Source organism: Cetorhinus maximus, chromosome 4 (assembly GCF_964194155.1).
Source record: "Cetorhinus maximus chromosome 4, sCetMax3.hap1.1, whole genome shotgun sequence".
NCBI classification, from domain to species: Eukaryota; Metazoa; Chordata; class Chondrichthyes; order Lamniformes; family Cetorhinidae; genus Cetorhinus; species Cetorhinus maximus.
In genome coordinates, this window is record NC_135882.1 from 169396885 (window position 1) to 169417126 (window position 20242).

Consider the following 20242-nt stretch of genomic DNA (forward strand, 5'->3'; position numbering starts at 1 on the left):
GGCTAAGGGTAAAATTCTGCAGATTCTGGAAATCTGAAACAAAAGCAGAAAATGCTGGAAAAACTCAGCAGGTCTGACAGCATCTGTGGAGAGAAAGACAGAGTTAACGTTTCAAGTCCATATGACACTTCAGAACTAAAAAGTAGAAATGTGGTGAAATATATACTGATTAAGGGGGGGTGGAACAGGTGAAGCTGAATAGAAGGCCAGTGATAGGTGGAGGCAAAGGAGGGATTGCGAAAGATGTCACAAACAAAAGGTCAAAACGGTGTTAATGGTAGTGGTACTGGCAAAAGGAGGTGCTAATGGTGACATAAAGGCTGGAAAGCAGAATGTGATAATGGCAGGACCAGGGTAAGCACTCTGGGAAGTGACAGATAGCCGTAGTGGGGGTGGGGTGGGGGGAGGGGATGGTGGTGGGAAAAAAGATCTGTGCCCCTTGGGCTTAAAGGAGCAGAAATGAGGGCCATACCAAGGGGAATTGCCAGGGTGAGAGAGAGTAATGGTTTTATTGGGGACTGGGACATCAAACACATGACCAAAGGCCAGATAATTGGAACTTTGAAAGTGCAATTGTAATTGAATTAGGAAGTTGTTTTTTTCCCCCAAGGATAGGTTTAGAAAGAGGTAGGGTTGGACTTTTTAAATTTGTTCTTGGATGTGGACATCATAGGCCATCCCTAATTACCCTTGTTCGGAGGGCATTTAAGAGTCAACCACATTGCTTTGGGTCTGTAGTCACATATAGGCCAGACCAGGTAAGGACAGCAGATTTCCTTCCCTAAAGTGTATTGGTGAACCAGATGGGTTTTTATGACATGTTCATCATCGTGGTAGGATTCGAACATGAGCCCCGAGAGCATTACCCTCGGTCTCTGGATTACCAGTCCAGTGACAATACCGCTATGCTACCGCCTCCCCTGAGGAATGGGGTTGTGGCTGCTGAGTGATACATGTGGACAGCTTTATGTAGCTTTTCCGTTGTTACGATCCCAGACCAGACCCCTCTCCTCACACCCCCCCACCCCACCCCCCACCCACAAATTTTGTTACAATCCGGTTAGGGACCAGTAACATTTGTTTTGAAGTGGATGAAATTAGAAATGCTGGTTACTCACTAAAAGAATAAAGCCACAAGATTCCACAGTTTTTAACAAATGGAAGAAAAATTACCATACAAATGTCAGCAAAGCAAACAGTCAACATCATCTGTCTTATATGCTAACATCTAGAATTAACAAGCAAACTTGAACACACCACAAATTGCACATAAAACTGCAGATGCAACCAAGATAGATCCCACTAATTTCTCAGCATCCCACCCAGTCGTCAGTGAATTTCAGCTCTTCTCCTTCAAGGAACTCATCTTATCCCCAGTTGACAGCTCTATTCCCAAATTCGATGGTACAATCCTCATCCAAAAGGCACACTATTCCATAAGTCTCTCAAATCTGCTCCCAGGTCCAGCCTTCTTCGTTATCTTTTCCAGTTGACCTGACCTCCTAGCAAGACTGTGTCCCCTGTGTTGGCCAGGCTACACTCCACCATCTAAACGCAGGCACAGACCCAGCTTCTCAGCCATGCTGCTGCCAACAACTGCTCCTCGGCTTTCCAGAGCCCAAATCTCCCCCCACTGCATCAAGAAAATCCAGCTCCTGGGCATCCCTGGGCTCCTACCCTCAATTCTTAGCAGCATGGAGCTACCAACGGCTCCCAGGGCTCCTGAGCGCCAGCCACCTTAGCAACATTGAGCTAATGGCAGCACTTCAGCTGCATGGAGCCGAACCTCCTCTCCTTCTGCTCCCCACTCCTTGTCACATGGGCTTACTTTTGTGCTGTACCCTGATCCCGTGCCACACCACCACTGCCTGATTCCTTCAGCTGCAGAAAAACGCTGGAAACTGAGCATGTAAGGCCTGTCTCCCTGTTACTTTGCTCTTGCACTGAAAAGCCTCGGTGTGCCTGGAATTGTGGTCCTTGGTCTCTGCCCAGGAAACCCACTGAAACAACCTGGAAATATAAATTCCCTCATATAGAATTGGAAGTTTTTTATTTTGTTCAAGTCAAAGGTAACTAGAGATTCCATATTTGAAGTAGTATTATTGCAATAAAGATATTAATTTAACGGCAAATGTTTTGTAGAACTTTTCTAGTATAAACATAAGTCGTTGATTATTAAGTCCAACAAAAAGACATGCAATACAAAATAACAAGAAGAACTTGTATTTATATAATGCCTTTAATGTGATGAAAAGTCCCAAAGTGTTTCACAGGATCATTACAAAACAAAGTATGACACCAAGCCACATTAGGAGATATTAAGTCAGATGACCAAAAGCTTGGTTAAAGAGCTATGTTTTAAGGAGTGTCTTAAAGGAGGAAAGCAAGGTAGAGAAGTGGAGAGCTGCAGGGAGGGAATTCCTGAGGTTTGGGCCCAGGCAGCTGAAGGCACAGCCACCAATGATGGAGTAGGTAAGTTGCCTGAAAGTGCAGCTCATGACTGAGTGTTCAACTGTGGGATTTTGGTAAGTGAGGGAGTTTTAAGGTTGATCTCTTTCTAAAATCTAGTCAAGTTTATATTTAACATTTAACTTGACTGCAACGTAAATTGTAGTTTCTTTCAGACTTAATGATAATCCAGCCCACTGCTAGAGGCATATGTAGTTAGTTAATTAGGTAGGTAGTTAGAGATTGGGAAAGTTAAAGCGAAAGAACAAGGCAATAGTGTAGAGTAGCGAAACAGGTAATGATTGCCAGAGTGTGAATTCATAAGAGTGTACCAGCAAATAAGGTAAGAGTAGGGAAAGATGGTAAAATAACAATTAAAGGCTCTTTATCTGAATGCACACAGCATTTATAACAAGTTGGATGAATTGATAGCACAAATATAAATAAGTATGATAGCCAAAGGTATTTGGCATTTCAGAAGGACAGGAAGAAAGGAAAAGGAGGTAGTGTAGCTCTGTTAATAAAGGATGAGATCAGTACAGAAGTGAGAAACGATCTTTGTTCAGATGATCAAGGTATAGAATCAGTTTGGGTGGAGATAAACAGAAAAGGAAGGAAGTCAATGGTAGGTTTAGTTTATAGTCCCCTAGAAGTAGCTACACTAAGTCGGGGCATGAATCGAGAAATAATGGGGGCTTGTAAGAAAGGTACTGCAATAATCATTGACAATTTTATCTTCATATATATTGTATGTTTCAAATTGGCATGGTAGCCTAGAAGATGAGTTCATAGAGTGTATTTGGGACTATTTCTTAGAACAATATGTTCTGGAACCAATCCGGAAAGAGGCCATGTGTAACGAGACAGAATTAATTAATGACCTCAGTTTGAGGGTGAGAAATATAGGTCCGAAACTAGTATCTTAAGCTTAAATAAAGGCAATTGCAATAGCGTGAAGACGAAGGGTGGAATCGTCCCAGATTCGCACTAAATGCAGTAGCAGGTGTGAAAAAAGTAATTTTGCCTGCTGCCTGCAATGGCTAGTTTTTGCACCATATTGTTCCCTTCCCGCTTCGTAAATTATGCACGGAAAACAGGCCAGATTGCTGGCAGCAGCCCTCCGATTGACCTGCCGTGCTGCTACCTCGCTGCTTTCTCATGCCGGGGGTCATATTTAAAATGCAGCTGCATGCCCAATGCTTGCAACCCAGGACTGCTCTGCTGAAAACATGGTCCCAAAAGCCAGGAAGATTACAGCCTCCCTATTTAGTGATGCATCCCTGGGACACCATGGAGGTCCACTGCAAAGTCCTCTATCCCCGCTCTGACCGCAGGAGGCCCATCAGTCTCACCACTCTGGCTTGGGAGGCGGTGGCAGAGGTGGTCAGTGCAAATGCTACAAACAAGAGGTCGGCTATCCAGTGCAGAAAACGGAGGAATGATTTCATCTGTGCTTCCAGGGTAAGTCAACCATCTCGCCAATATCAACTCATCCACTCAAGCCCATCATACGTTCACTGGCATCTCTCTCGCTCAGTGCTGAAGGGACATCATTACCATTCACTATATCACACACCCTTGCATCTCCATCTGGCCTCACTTCCTCTGGAGAATGCCTCCTCATCCTGTCCATGGCTCCACTCGACACATGCATGTCTGCCATCCTTCTCATTTGGCCTTGCTCACTCTCTCCCCATCTGTCTTTATGCATGACAACATCCTGTACAATTGCTGGGAGAGGTCCTAGACTGGGGAAGAGTGCCAGACATCAAGGTCCTCACTCCATTCGAGAGTCGAGCATTGGAGCTCACCAGAGAGGATGTCGACCGATCCTGCAAGGTTGGCGTTGAACGTCCACACGAGGATCCTGCATCACATCATCCCTCGCTCAATGCTACTCTGAGTCCACTGTTCTGTGTTCAATGCGGATGCCAAGCATTAATAATTTCCACTTTCTCTCCTAGGCACGCCTGACACATCGCCCTCAGGCAACTGTGGCCCTGTCCCCAGCACTGAGAGCACTTTGGATGAGGACCCTGAGGGCAGCACCATTGGAGATCCGTCCCACCCACACCCTCCATCAGCACAGTGCACACCACTCGGTGGGACCTGGATGTAGATTAGTCTCAGGATTGCAACCTGGCGAGCACATGACACAATCTGTTCGACAGCAGGTGGAGGCAGAGTCATCCTTGGTCACCGGCACTCGGAGGACTGCTGGAGGCAAGGAATCTGCTGAGTCCAAGTCAGATGATGAGCCTCTAGGCTCGACCCTCAATCAGTTGGTGGAGCTGCAAAGACAATCACGGGAACATCAGGAAGGGATGTCTGTTGCATTCCTCAGATTGCAAGGGATGATGGAGGAGCCTGTCCGCCTTCAGTCTAAGATGATTGTACGGCATGCCAACACATCGAGGTCAACACTGGTAGGATGGCGGCCACCATGGAGACCTTGGTCCAGGACATCAACCCTCCACTGCTGTGCGGACTGAACTCCATCACTGATGCCATAGTTGGCCTCCAACTGGGTCAACATGAGAGGGGTGTGTGGCAGCTCGATCTCACTCCAGCTTCCCCTTCTCCTCAAGGAGTCAACCAGGGCCATCAGGCACCCATAGGGAGGTGGACCAGCAGCTTGACACCCTGGGACCATCTATCCAGGTGACTCCGGGAATGTCCAGCTGATCCAAATCATCTCACTGTGACCCCTGCAGCTCTAGCTTAACAGGCTGTGGAAGGTGTAGCTGGCCTACAACAGGACACCTAAAGCAGGCCGAGGCCCTCCAGGTCTCGGCCTTCCAGAGGACGCCTGCCAAGGTCATCACAGAAAGGGCATAGCAGCCAGTAGGCTGCCTCAACCTCCGCTGTGTATGTTGGGGGAGCACCAAGACATAATGGTAGTGTTAGGAAGATTAATAAGATGTAGTTGCACAGCCGGGACGTGTGTTAATCACTTGTACATAATGCTCACTATTGTAAATAAACTTGCAAGAATGTCTCCTTGCCTATGGCTCTTTGTTATGAGCAGTGTTCGTGTCACTCAGATGTGAAACCTTGGTTCCTGCACAAGATAAAGGTGGGTGTCTCAGTCCAAGGCCTCTTCCATGTGCAGTGTATAACCTTCAGACCAAAGTGTTGGTCTGCCTTCCCACTCACTGGACACATTGGTGATGCCTGCATCTTGACGGTGCTTGTCATTGCTGCCAGAATGTCGTGGGCAGGTGTCAGAGTTCCGTCATTCCCCCTGTGTGCTCTCAGCACCTTTGAGGTGGGGCTGACCACCCCCCCATCTCTTCAGCATGTGACCAGTGATGCCGTGTTCCTGAAGGGGGTAGTTGCTGAAAGCTGACAAAGGATCAGACGCGTTTAAACTTTCACGGCTGCATCTCCATGATATATGACTCTGCTTACAGAGCGCAAGCGAGCTGCCCTCAGACAGACAAGAGTCAGACGTTCACAGAGGCTATGTAAAGATCTGTGGAGTGTGCTCACTGCATGTTGATATCATCCTCCTGGAATCTAACGACTATTGGGGCTTCCACTGAGTCTCCATGGCATGAGCATGAGCACTGAGGGTAAGGGGGCTTCCGTCAGCCACATACGAGTGAAATGTTCACAGATGCAAGGTGAGTATGTCAGGAGTGTCCTCACTGCATCTTGTCATTGTCCTCCATGAATCTTGCAGCTATGAGTGCTTCCGAATGCGCCTACCTCATCTGACCAGTGCGATGGCCTCATTGCTGGCATCCTTGCCTTCGGGGACCTCATCACCGTCATCCCCTTTGACGTCCTCCATGAGGCATGAGTTTGTTATACTGTTGCTCTGCTGCAGCCTGAGGCTGTTGCACGGGTGTCACCAGCCATGTCCTCTGTCCCCGAGAAGCCAACTCTGCAGCCTCTCTGGACCTTGGAAGATGTCTGGGATCTGAGACCTGCTAAGGATGTAGGAGCCGTGGATGCTCCTTGGGAATTGTGCGCCGACCTGTAGGATATTTTTGTGGTTGTTGCAAACCAGCTGAACATTCAGCGAGTGGAAGCCCTTCCGCTTAACGTAGTTGACTGCTTGTTGTCATGTGAGTGCAGTCGATGGCACCCTGCACCTGTTGAAAACCTGAGATCTGCGCCAATCCTAGCTCTCATGCTTCCTGACTTTCCTGATCCTGGGTCGAAATGCATAAAGTTCTGTGCCTTCGTGAAGATGGCATCCGTGACCTAATGGATATATTTGTGGGTGGAGGCTTGTCATACCCCACAGAGGTCACCTGTGGAGCCCTGCAAGGAACCACTGGCATAAAACTTGAGCGCTGCGTTCACTTTCAAGGCCACTGGCAGTGGATGCCATCCATGTCTCCGTGGCATCAAATCCTGCAGCAGGTGGCATATATGACTGACCTGTTCCTTAGACATGCACGGTCTTCGGTGACATTGGTTCTCAGTCATCTGCAGGAATAATAGGCGCCATCTGTAGGCCCTGGGTCTAGTAGTGATGGCTCTCTGTGGGTCTTCAGCTGCGTACGCAGCAGGTTCTGCTACCCCTTCATCATGAGGGAGGTGCTCCTCCCTTTGTCAAGTCACGCACCTCTTCTGCACATAAGAACATAAGAATTAGGAGCAGGAGTAGGCAATTCAGCCCCTCGAGCCTGCCCCGCCATTCAATACGATCATGGCTGATCTCATTTCGGCCTCAACTCCAATTTTCCGCCCTCTGCCCATAACCTTTCAACCTGTTACTAATTAAAAATCTGTCTATCTCCTCCTTAAATTTATTCAGCATCCGGCATCCACTGCACTCTGAGGTAGTGAATTCCAGGGATTCACGACCCTTTGAGAAAAGTAATTCCTCCTCATCTCTGATTTAAATCTACCACCCCTTAGCCTAAAACTATGGCCTCTCATTCTAGAATGCCCCACAAGGAGAAACATCCATTTCACATCTACTTTGTCTATCCCCTTTAGCATCATATATACCTCAATTAGATCTCCTCTCATCCTTCTAAATTCTAGCAAGTATAGGCCTAAACTGCTGAATCTCTCCTCATGAGACAAGCCCCGCATCTCTGGAATCAATCTAGTGAACCTCCTCTGAATCCCCTTCAGTGTAACTACATCCTTCCTCAAGTAAGGGGACCAAAACTGCACAGTACTCCAGGTGCGGCCTCACCTTGTACAGTTGTAACAGCACTTCCCTATTTTTATACTCTATTCCTTTAGCAATAAATGCCACAATTCCATTTGCCTTCCTTATTACCTGCTGTACCTGCATACTAGCTTTCAGTGATTCATGCACGAGGACACCCAGATCCCTCTGCACTGAAGCATTCTGAAGTTTCTCTCCATTTAAATAATAAGTCGCCTTTTTATTCTTCCGACCAAAATGGATAACCTCACACTTATGCACGTTAAACTCCACCTGCCAAATTTTGGCCCATTCACCTAACCTGTCCACATCCATTTGTAAATTTCTTATTTCTTCATTGCAACTTACTTTCCCACCTATTTTGGTGTCATCTGCAAATTTAGCTATAGTACCTTCTATCCCTGAACCCAAGTCATTAATATAGATTGTAAATAGTTGGGGCCCAAGGACCGAACCCTGTGGCACCACACTAGTTACAGCTTGCCATCCAGAAAAAGACCCATTTATCCCGACTCTCTGCTTTCTGTTGGTTAGCCAATCCTCTATCCAAGCTAATATATTACCCCTAACTCCGTGTGATCTTATCTTGTGTATTAATCTTTTGTGTGGCACCTTATCAAAGGCCTTCTGGAAGTCCCGATATACTACATCTACAGGATCCTCATTATCCACTTTGTTCGTCACATCTTCAAAGAACTCTAGCAAATTAGTCAAACACTCTTCAAAAAACCATGCTGATTCTGATGGATTGCAATTTGACTTTCCAAATGCCCCATTACTACTTCCTTAATAATGAATTCCACTTCTTCTTCTCTGCTCCCCGTAAGCCATGAGGCATACTGTTAAATCTCCAGGCTCCATGATCCTGATGGTCTCCTAATGCAGGATCAGAGAGAGAGAGAGAGACGCATGGGTTAGCATGTGTGTTCTAAGAACCTCTGTTAGTTAAGTCTGAAGGCCCCTTCACGCATACAGGAGAGTGCTGGCCACTACTTGGATGGCCAGTGTGTCGCGCGCTTTATGGCTTTCTGAAACCCCACCCACGTTCACGTCACTCCACTTGACCGATTGGCAGCAGCTTCAGCCACTGGATTGCATGCTGTGCTCTCAGCTCAGGCACAGGCATTCTCCTAACACTGCACTGCAAGGCTGCGATGTTAGTTTGAACCATAAGGGATACTGGTCCAATCTTCAATAAAGACATTGAAAGGGGCTGTGAGCAGTGACTGCACCATGGCCACCTTTCGCAAGGGGATTGTGCAACTTGCCTAGTTGGCCAGTTTTTCTGCTGCCCCCTAAAACATACATGAGTTTGCAGTCTGCACCCAAGAGGTGAAAAGTTTGGAGCATTTGGTGGCATTTTCATGCCTTTGCATTGCTTGAATGGGCAGAAAAGCTTCAGAGGCTCCGACTCCAGGCATGTCAATGGAGCTGCTGCTGAATGGTCTCAGCTGCGGAAGAATGCTCATTTTTGACAAGCTTTTACAAATCCATGGCCGCTTCCCTCAGCCCCCACCCCTGGCACGTGCTTGTGTACTTTCTTCTGTCTGTGCTGCTTTGCATGCCCCCGGCCCGACTTGCACTCAAGCCCTTGCCCCGGCACTGCACTGAAAGCCAGCTGGAGAAAAGTGACTTGCCTGTGCCTCCCCTGACCCCCCCAAAAATGCACATGCACTCTTCCTTGATGTCCTACAGGCGATTCTCGCGAGCACTGCGCAAGGTTGTGTGCACTCAACTCCGAGTTCCACTCAAAAGGTCAGGTCGTCAAGTGCATGCCTTTTAAAGATAGTCGTGCAGCACACCGTTCTGATGCCACACTGATGCGGGTGGTAAATTTGACGTGGAGGGATGATTCTGGCGAGCAGGGCTTATAATGAGATGCTAACGTATTGAAATTAAGCTCCCGATATGCGGCGGTGGGAAACGTGGGCGATTGCAATCTAGTTTCACGGCGGTGTGAAACCGATTTTTGGCCTGCATGACATATAGTCGCCCACTCCCCCACCGGCAATGTGACCTGATTATTCCACCCAGAGTTAGCTGAAGTGGTATGGGAAAATCGATTTAAAGGTCAGATTGTAGAGAAGCAGTGCAGACATTTAAGGAGATATTTCATAACCCTCAGCAAAGGTATAATCCATTGAGAAAGAAAGACTTTTTGAGAAAGGTGCACCATCAGTTGCTAACTAAGGAAGTTAAGCTGAAAGAAAAGACTTGCAATGCTGCAAAGATTAGTAATAGCCCAGAGAATTGGGGAAAATTTTAGAAACTAGCAAAGAATGACTGAAAAAGTAATGGAGGGAGAAATTGCAGTGTGAAAGAAAACTATTAAGAAATATTAAAAAGATAGTAAAAGCTTCTGCAAGTATCTGAAAAGGAAAAGATTTTCTGAAGTGAGTGTTAGTCCCTTAGAAATGAAACTGGGGAATTAATAATGGCAAACAAGAACATGGCAGAGACTTTGAACATGTAATTTTGTATCTATCTTCACAGTAGAAGACACAAAAAGCATCTGAAGAATAGTAGAAAAGCTCTATTTATGGTTTTGTTTTCCAAACTGTAGCACTTGGCCATTTGAGGAGCTATGAGAGGATGATAAATAGTCTCTGAAGTTATCAGATTTCTGTTGCGTTTTCAATTGTTTGTAATCTTTGTGTTTGTTGACTCATTGGTTTGTACCTTTTGTTGCTGAACAGTAACATTTTTTTTGCAGCAGTAACAACGTTCTTTTTGTATCTGACATTTAACTGTAGTTAGGATGGGGAGCATGCAAATGTTTACGGTGGGTTCCTTGGCATGCAGAATTCTGGGACTCCTTATTCAGTGAGGTCTTCATTATAATAGAGAATCAGTTGGAAGGTTGTATGTTGTCTCATGAAGAGGCTTGGAGTCTGGTATGGTTGAATAATAACTGTTTATTAATAACACATAACTATATATATATATATATATATATATATATATATATAAAAATATATATTACAGGAAACGGCCTTGACTAGGTGCTATCTTCACCCGACTTCTACCAGACTGATTACTGCACTCTACAAATCCCATGTGACTGTCTTTACCACAATGTAGGCGGTACTGTTCCCCTAGTACCGCATTGACCTTACAGTTCCAAACAGCCTAATACTACAGAATCAACCTTATAAAGGCTACTTGGCCCAATGACATCCACCAAAATGGAATTTGGGGTCAGTGATATAATGCCTGCTTTGTTTCACAGAAATCCATTAGGAAAACAAACAGTGCTGGTCATGTACATCTGTAAATTGCCTATACAAAAAGCTAATGATGAATTTTAATTTTTCTTATTCTGGTTATGTTGAAGTTATAAACCACTTCAGTTGAATTACGGCTTTATTGATCATTGTTGGCTATCTGTTAGCCTGTGTAGATGTCTGTAGGGTCTATCTAACTGTGTCTAACAGCACGCCCCATCAGCTTTTTGCAATAAGCAAAGGCTTACTGTACTAAACCAGCCCGTGCTTGCAAAACCCAGAACATAATGTCTCTTGTTATTTGTGATTCTGCAATTGGGAATTGCGAATATGCTAAGAATTACACCAACAACCAATTTAAGATTATCAGTTGGGCTTGCAATGTGGCTTACTTACACTTGCTAGATTAGCTACGTAGATCCAAACGCAGGGATCTATCCTATGCAGGCAAAAGGAACATGTCCAGACATTGCCACTTCTTTGAATTAAACAGAAGCATGGGGGACAACAACTCCCTGGTGCGTTCTCCATGACAATGCCTTGACCAATCAGAGGCTACTTGACAATCAATCATGACCCTTTTCTCAAGCAGTATAACTTGTTGCTCCCTTTGAAATTTGTCATTCTTGCGTCTGTTCTGATGAGTACAAGATGAAAAGCTTCAGCAGCATGTCTCTTTTTTTCAGCAATATTAAAGTAATTCAATTGAATTCAGTTCTAATTTGTGGGCTGTTGCTGACCATGATTGGATCTTGTTCCTGCCTGACTTACCAGGGTGATTAGAAGTTCAGTTGAGATATGAATATAGTTTCCTTTTACTCGCTTTTGTTGGATCTAACTCTTTTGTTTAGCTGAGGTCCTATTGTACGAGGTTGTCTAATTTTATATTCTGGAGCCTAAGGTGGGGTGTGTTATTGGGACTGAAACTTAATATAACTGGCCAATATAGACAAGATGTCTGAATGCTGATCTATTTTAATGTATTTTTAAATTTCTTTTATTGAGCATCCTCTGCTGAGAAGAACAAGAGCAGCATTTGCATGGGAACAGCACCTGACAACTCCCCTCCAAGTCATGCACCATCCTGACTTGGAAATACATCATTGTTCCTTTATTTTCGTTGGTCAAAATCCTGGAACTCCCTACTTACCACCACTGTGGGAGCACCTTCAACACATCGAGTGCAGCAGTTTAAAATGGTGGCTTACCACCATCTTCTCAAGGGCATTAAATACTGGCCTTCCCAATGATGACCATTTCCCATGAACAAATTTAAAAAAAACATCTGTTTTACCACTTGAGTGCTCTAGTACAACATTCTGTAAATACAATGCCTCCTCGACAGACTCAAGTTGAACTTTACATTGAGGTTTGTACTTCATTTTTGTGCAAATCCACAGCATTCAAGATGTGATTTTACATTGAGCTGCAGTTATACTGCATCTGTTGTGTGGCCTGAGACTTTGAGACTCCTTGTTCAGGCGGTTTTATATTTCTTGCTTTTGTCTGTTGAGGTCAATTGTTTACCTGACTGAGTTACGGTGACAGTTTATATCAATGTCAATTAGCTATAGCTATATCCTAAAAGTTTAATTAAATGCAAAAAGGGAATTTTTTATTTGCTTATAAAAATGGTTATTTTGATAAGAATTTGTAGTAGTTCAATTCCTTCCAACTCCGTTGGATCTACAAGAGTATTCTTGGAACTCTTGACATCATTATTCATTCTTGTCCCATGAAAATATAATTTGTATAACCGTCTGAACACTGATCCCACTGGATCAGAGACTGCTGTTCTCCAGCCAATTTTCTGTTCCTGTCCTTCCCATTTATCTCTGTTCATTCATAATCAATTATTTGTCCTTCCATCTGTTTCTCTTTCAAGTTTTAAAATGTCTATTTTGTTTAATTTTGTATTTCTATAAATTTATTCCTTTTCTCTTGCTCTACCATATCCTCCCTTTTCCAATGTGCTCCGCTCCACTTACTTCAATGTCATTGTTTTCTCCAGCAGCATCTGCCTGCGTCATATACATACCTTCATGAGTTTGAAAGAAAGAACTTGCATTTATTTAGCACCTTTTCACAACCCCTCGACATCACAAAATGTTTTACAGTCAATTAATTGCTTTTGAACTATAGCCATGGTTGTAATAGGTAGGAAATGTGGCAGTCAATTTGTGCAGTGCAACGTCCCACGAGCAGCAATGTGGTAATGACAAGATAATCAGTTTTTTAGTGATGTTGGTTGAGGGATGAATATCAGGGAGCACTCCTCTGCTCTTTTTCAAAATAGCACCATGTGTCGATCTGTGTCCTCATATGGTAGGTTTAACTGTTCAACTGAAAGATGTGCCTCCCAAGAATGCACCATTTCCTCAGTATTGAACTGAAGTGCCAGCCTGAATTATGTGTTCAAGTCTCTGGAGTGGGACTTGAGCCCACAAACTTCTGGTTTAGAAGCAACTGAGCCACAATGTCATACCATTAAAGATATGGTATGAAATATAGCAAAAGAATTCAGCATTTTCATTGTTATTTTACTAGGCCAATTTCAATGTGTTTTTGGTTAATTAATCCAAATGTGTGACATCGGGCTTGGAAAGAGAAAGTAACTTTTAACATTCAAATATCTTATGTTATTTTATTATCCCTTTGGTATCAAGTTACATGTGAGAAGATGTCATTACTATTTTCCTCTGGAGAGTGTTCAAAAATGATTAAGTCCTGTAAAATGTCATGGGACAAACCATCTGTTGAGTTTTCTTTAATTGATAGAGATTTCAGTAACTTTTTTTCCAGTAGAATCAGTGAGAACATTTTAACTGTTCTGTTTTCTTAGCTATCCTACAATTTCTGAAGGAAAGGCAGAAGGGATACTCATTATGTAAGCAATGGCTCGAAGAAAAATGTGATGCTTTTTCACAATTTATGTTCTGACAGATCAACTGTTTAGTAAAGGTTTAAAAGTTCTACTTTTGTGTGTGATTTTCAGCACTAGTGATTATGATAACTCTTTTGTATGGCGCACATGTTCCACGAGAATATAACAACGTAAGGCTGGATATTCAAAGCAGGTTGGGATTGGAGGCATATAGGCCTGCAATTTTGCACCGCCAGCCGTGCGCCATAATCCTGACCCCAAGCCAATTTTGGAGAACCCAGGTTGGGGGTTGCGTCAGTTGCCCAAGAATGCAACCCTTCCCCAGTACTGCACTGAAATACCAACCTGGATTATGTGTTCGAGTCTCTAGAGTGCGCCTTGAACCCATAACATTCTGATTTGGAAGCAACAGAGTCAAAATGATCATACAATTCAATATATAGTATGAAATATAAGCAAAAAACCCCAGCATTTTCATTTTTTCATGCTAGGCCAATTTCAATGTAATTTTGGTAAATTGATCCAAATGTGTGACATTGGGGTTGGATCAAGAAAGTAATTTTTAATATTTGAATGTCTTATGTTATTTTATTATCTCTTTGGTATCAAGCCACCTGTGAGAAGATGTCATTTCCGTTTTCCGCTGCAGAGTGTTCAAAAACGATGAAGCCCTGTATTTTACCCTGGCAAGCGGTGGTTGCCAATTGAGGGCAATTAGCGTCAATTATGGGGCTTTGCCTGTAACCAGTCGGAAATGCGGACAAGAGACATCAGTCCGTGCTATGACCAGGCAAGCATGGCAAGCACATGTTGGGAAAGTGGGGTGGGCCATGCTTAATCCCATGAGGGACCCCCCTCACCCCACACCAGTGATGGCCGCAGGGCTACAACTGCAGCCACTGGCTGCCCTATTGTCCCATGATGATAATGGCCAGGGATCTGTGGCTGTTTTAAATTTAAAAAGAACAGACTACTTCAGAGGATACTTCCATGTTGAGGCACCCTATCTTTCTCCATCATGAACCTGCAGCTCTAACCTTGGCTGGCAGGGCTGCTGATGTCTCAGTGTTGAAGGGCCTCCCACTGATCCTTCAGCCTTGGGAGTCTGCTCCCTGCAATTAGTTGACCTGGTCCTTTAAAAACCTGGGTGGGCGTGTCAGGGAATCAGAACTGAATTGGCGGCCAGGTTCCTACCCAGCGTAGTGTCATTCGGCGATATCATGAATGATCTATCCCTCAGTTATCTTTACCAGCTTTGATCCATATCCCTCAATATTTTTACTTTCAGAAAATCTTTTTATCTCTGATTTGAAAATTTCTAGTGATGCAGCACCTCAGCTTTTTTGGGGAGGATTTCAGATCTCCACTACCATTTGCACTGAAGATACATTGACCATGCTGCAAACCATTGGAACAGATTTTTCTTTCAGTTCAACTGTAAGATAATCACCTCTTGCTTCTGAATCAGGAAGTTGTGTGGTTAAACCCTCTCACGGCTCCATGTACTACAAGCTGACACTTAAGTGCTTGTACTGAGGAAGTGGTGCGTCCTGAGGTGTTTTTTCAGATGAGACAACAAACGGGTGGGAGTTCTACAGATGTTCTGGGCAAATTTATCCAATGTCCTTCAATCAATGCCACCAAAACTGTCTAATGGCTCATTCACTAAGGGACCTTGCTGTGTGCAAATTGTATGTTTACAAAATAACAATGCCTAGACTTTGGCATTAGTTTGCTTTGAAGCATTTTGAAATATGTGTCCTGAGATACGTTTTTCGGTAACTTTTTTTCTACATAATTGACAGTGATTTGTGCAAATTCAGGTAGTCACAAATTGTATTAATTTGTATAGATTGGAGTAAATTTCCTCGACATTCCTGGGGAAAAATATCCTTCATTGCATAGTTTTAGGACTTAAATTATTAGAAGTCTAAATGTATGTTGTTTGAAAATCAGATTGAATTTTAGAAAAAAAAATGAACTTTTTAAAATGCAGCTATTCACAATTTGTAGTATAGTGAGAATCTATATGAGCTTTTCTCTACACAAGCTGACTTTCTTTTATAATGATTTTATATCAGCTTTCTCGCTATAAATTCTGATGCCTTATTTATAATGGGAACCTGAGTAAACTTAGGACGTCGAAATTATACTCTCCCATTAGTGAGGGTGAGGTAGTTCCTCACTATTGTAGAGAAGCTCCTATCCCACCAATAAGCTGTACTTAAATTGCTGGCAGTTTTGCTATATAATTATAAACAGTATAAAATACAATCTCATGATAAATAGCATGTGCTTTTTTGTTTACATAACTGTGCTATTTTTTTCCCCATTATACATTCCGGTGTTGCTTGTGTAAACTCAGCACTCCTGATTGTGCACCCTGGTCACTGGGTCCCCATTATCATAACTGAAATTTCTTAATTTCCATAATGAAGATTTAAACAATTTAAAAAGAATCACAGTAGCAATATTTATCTTTTGAGCTGAGCTTTTTTAAATCTTTTAATACTTTCCTTAAAGATTTTACTTTAAGGCTGTAAATTATATCTATAATTTGGCCTTGGACTTAATATTTTTGCACAAGAGTTGTGTCTGAGATGAATTTGGATTATGCAGTCTGGGATGACCAGTCTACCTCATTTTTCTAGAAGCATCAATACCATTCAGTTAGCTGTGGGTATAGAGATTTACTATGAAGATAACTGTGATGGAGGTTGGTGGAGCAGGGTGGGGGGTGGGGCTGCTGGTGGTTTGCTTTGCAATCAGTGAAACTGATTTTTATTTCACTAGAACAGAAGCCTTAAGAAGAATTAAAACCAGTGCTGAAAGAAAGTAATCTGGATATTTTTATACAACAATCTCTAAAGGCTCATGGCCAATGTCGTGAAACTATACCTAAAGTGAGCAGGATATATTTGAAGGATGATTCATTAGAACACAAAATATATAATTTTGTCGCTGTACAAAATCTTGATTAGGCCTTCATTTAAAAAGCTGTATTCAGTTTTGGTCCCCTGGCATAGTAGGTGGCATTGAGGCTTTGGCAAGGGCTGCAAGATTAATTCCAGTTTAACCAATCAGGGTCAAAGAGCTGGGTCTCTATCCTTTAAGAACATAAGAAATAGGAACAGGAGTTGGCCATATGGCCCCTCGACCCTTTTCCACCATTTGATAGGATCATGGCTGATCTTTGACTGGAACTCCACTCACCTCATCACCCCCACCCTATCCTTTAGTGCCCAAGAATCTGTCAATCTCAGCCTTGGATATGCTCAACAACCAAGCAACCAAGACCCTCTGGGATAAAGAATTTAAAAGAATTTGAGAGAAAATATTGCTTCTCATCTTGCTTCTCAGTTTAGAGTTGTTGACTTGTGGATTATCTGATCAAGTTTATAAGGTAATGAAGGAACTTGATTGTATTTGTGTAGACCAATTATTTCAACTGAAGGGAGGACCTGTGGGCACTTCTAACTCCTGCCATTACCTAAGTTTTAAATGTTTGGTTCGGTATCAGACAATAGTGAACATCTGCACTGGGTTTCCAGCTCGTATGATGAACAATGATTCACTCAATTCCCTAAAGCTGGACCTATTCCTGGCTGGGGTGGAGCATCTCATACAAGAGGTAGGTATTCTGTAATGTTAATCAGGGCCAGGGAGAACTCCTGGACTAATTGATTAAAAGGTTTGGAGAGGATCTTTCCTTTTTTCTCCCCTTGGATAATGTGTTTTCACCCACATACCCACTTTTTGAAAGAGATTACATGGCTCCAGGTAGGGTAGTGCGTGTACATATTGTGACGAAAGATGTATCACAATGTTATAGGCTGGGTGGAATAGTAGCTCTTTTCCTATTCTTTGTTTTTCATTTGTTTGTAACAATGTTTCAAATGGAATTGTTCACAATTGAGAAGTTTTGATGAGATGGATCAGGAAAAGGCATTTCAGCTGGGGAGTGAGTTAGTAGCTAGGTTGTAAGTTACCATTGTATTTCAGAGGAAGAGAGATTTGGAGATTGTTTGCCTTCGACAGAGGATGGTTCAGAGGAGTTTGCCTTAGTAGAAGCAATGGTGCAAGTAGACAGCTAATAGAGAAAGAAAATTGAAACTGGGATATGGGAGAAGGCTAGGTTGTTGGCACTTGATGGATAGCTCTTTCAGCGAGCCAGCACAGGCACAATGGGTCAAATTGATGTGTCTTGTCATGTAAATTTCAAAGATTCTGTAATTGAGCAATTAAAGAACTGTATGGGATGAATCAGATAAAATAGTATCAGATAAAATAGTAAGCTTTGAATATGCACTGATAATATAGTTGTAATCGATTCATTTTTTATAAGCAATTTTTTTGTGAGGAAGGATTCCTGATGAATTAAATAAAATTGAAAGCAGAAGAGGTAATTTCAATACATGTAAATGACTCAATACTGTTTATTATGAGTTCAGATATTATTAATACCTCAAACTAGCGCTCTTGATTGATAAATTCCTTCCTAATCTGCAGGAATTTTCTGTGGAAATCCGTAAACATTTGGATGAAAAGTAGTCTGTAAATATAATTGACTTGGAACCTTACAAGACATTTGATCAAGTTTCACTGTTGAGATATTTTTAGAAGGATGGAGGTTCATGAAGCTGTTGGTAAATTAGCTGCCTTCATTGAAAATTGGCTTGACAGTTGATAGCAGAAAGTAATGACGAATGGAAAGAGAATTGTATTGAGGGAGGGAGATTGCAAGGATTATCATGTGTAGTTTGTGTCCTTGTGTCAGATGCCTAGCAATTGAGAAAGATCTTGTGTGACATTATTCATTACTTCAGAAACACTCAGTAGCTTTTTATTTTGCGTTTTGGAACTTGAAGCCTATTTGCTCTGGAGGTTGCTAGGGGCCATAATATAAGTTAGTCCCTAATAAATCCAATAAGGAATTGAGGAAAGACTTCTTTCCCCAGAAAATGGTTCAAATATGGACTATCACTATCATAAAGACATTTGAGGTGACTAGCTTTGGTACATTTAAGGGAAAGCTAGATAAACACAAGGATAGCTTGATAGAGTTAGATGAAGAAGGGTTGGGAGGAGGTGCATGTGGAATAAACACTGGGATGGTCAGAATAGCCTTTCTCTGTGCTGTAAATACTATGGGTAGAATCCGCCCCCCCCACCCCGGTCGGGGGTGTTGTGCGGGGGCAGGCATGGACCTGATCGGCACCCCTGATTGGGTCCGTGCCGCCATTTTACATGGATGGGCCAATTAAGGCCCGCCCAGCATGACGTGCTCCTGGAAGTGCTGTGCGCTCTCTGTGCAGGGGGTGGGGGGGGGATCCTTGAGTCAGGAGTTGGACAGGCAGCTTTCTCAATAGGGTTAATTAGTTCATTAATGCCCTTAACAAGCCGTTGACAGTTTGGCGGGCGCGCAGCTGTCTTGGCTGTGCGCCCGCCAAACTGAAAATTAAATGACACGCGGTGACATGGGGACGCACGCCGCTGTCACCCCATGTCATTTTACGACTTGGTGAGTGGGCCCCGCCCCCGCTCACTGAGGCAAAAATTCTCCCCTATATGTTTAAAGAAGTGCAGCAGATGATTTCATCTGACTTCATCAAAGATCTGAGACTGCATTCCCATCATCTCTTGCAAATGCAAGGATGTCATTCAAATACTATGCAATAATTATATTTGGATGTGATGTTATAAACATATCTCTTGGAGGAATGAGAAGCTTTTCATATTGTTTCCTGACCAATTCAATGATTTGGGTAGAATTACTTGTACATGATAATGAAGGGAGCAGACTCAGTAGAATGAATGCATTTTCTGATTCAGTGCTTTATGATCTTCAATTCCTTTTTTTTCTTTAATTTAGCAAGTTGAAAAAACTGAGTGAAGACAGCCTTACTAAGCAGCCTGAAGAGGTTTTCGATGTATTGGAAAAACTTGGTGAAGGGTAAGTGGCATAATTTTTGAGTGTGTTTCTTGTGGAATCAACCAGATCCCTCCCCTGCTACCATACTGAAACTGGAGACATTGCACAGCTTTGGAGTGGCTCTGTTTGTAAATTTCTATGATAATTTTGTTAATGGAAACATACCTGTGGAGCTCACTTGCGTATGATGGAATGGCATTGGCTGGATTTTCTTCTTCCAATGGAGGTATGAGTTGGGTTGTGGAAGCCTGAAAATTGTTTTTTCCAGCAAACAAACACTACTTTCCGCTGCCTGTCCAACCCCACACTATTTTTGTGTGGCTTTTTGGCGGGTTGGGAATGCAAAATGCACACACCCCTCTTCCGAGGTCAGGGTCTCCATTGTGAGGACCATAGGAAAATTATATTTCCTGCACACTCTTTTCATGTGTTAGTGTGGGTTTTGGAAGCCCTAATGAAAACCTCCTTGGAGAGTTTGTGACCACTGGGGAATGCTACTGAGGGGTGGAGTCATTCTGATAGGTAAGTGCAAAATGTTTTGATACTTTCAAATGTCACTGTTAGATGTTTTATTGTAATATACGTGTGTTTTTAATGCAGTTATTCATCATAGGGAT

The 20242-nt window shown here is 43.0% G+C and overlaps 1 protein-coding gene across 2 annotated transcripts in view; it reads left to right on the forward strand.

Moving 5' to 3' along the window:
* The window catches only part of stk3 (serine/threonine kinase 3 (STE20 homolog, yeast)), a 417867-nt gene that overhangs the window by 23194 nt on the left and 374431 nt on the right, over positions 1-20242 (forward strand). For both annotated transcript variants that reach the window (XM_078541121.1, XM_078541122.1), the window contains exon 2: positions 19566-19646. In XM_078541121.1, the coding sequence (XP_078397247.1) occupies positions 19566-19646 (81 nt within the window). The remainder of the gene's footprint in view (positions 1-19565; positions 19647-20242) is intronic.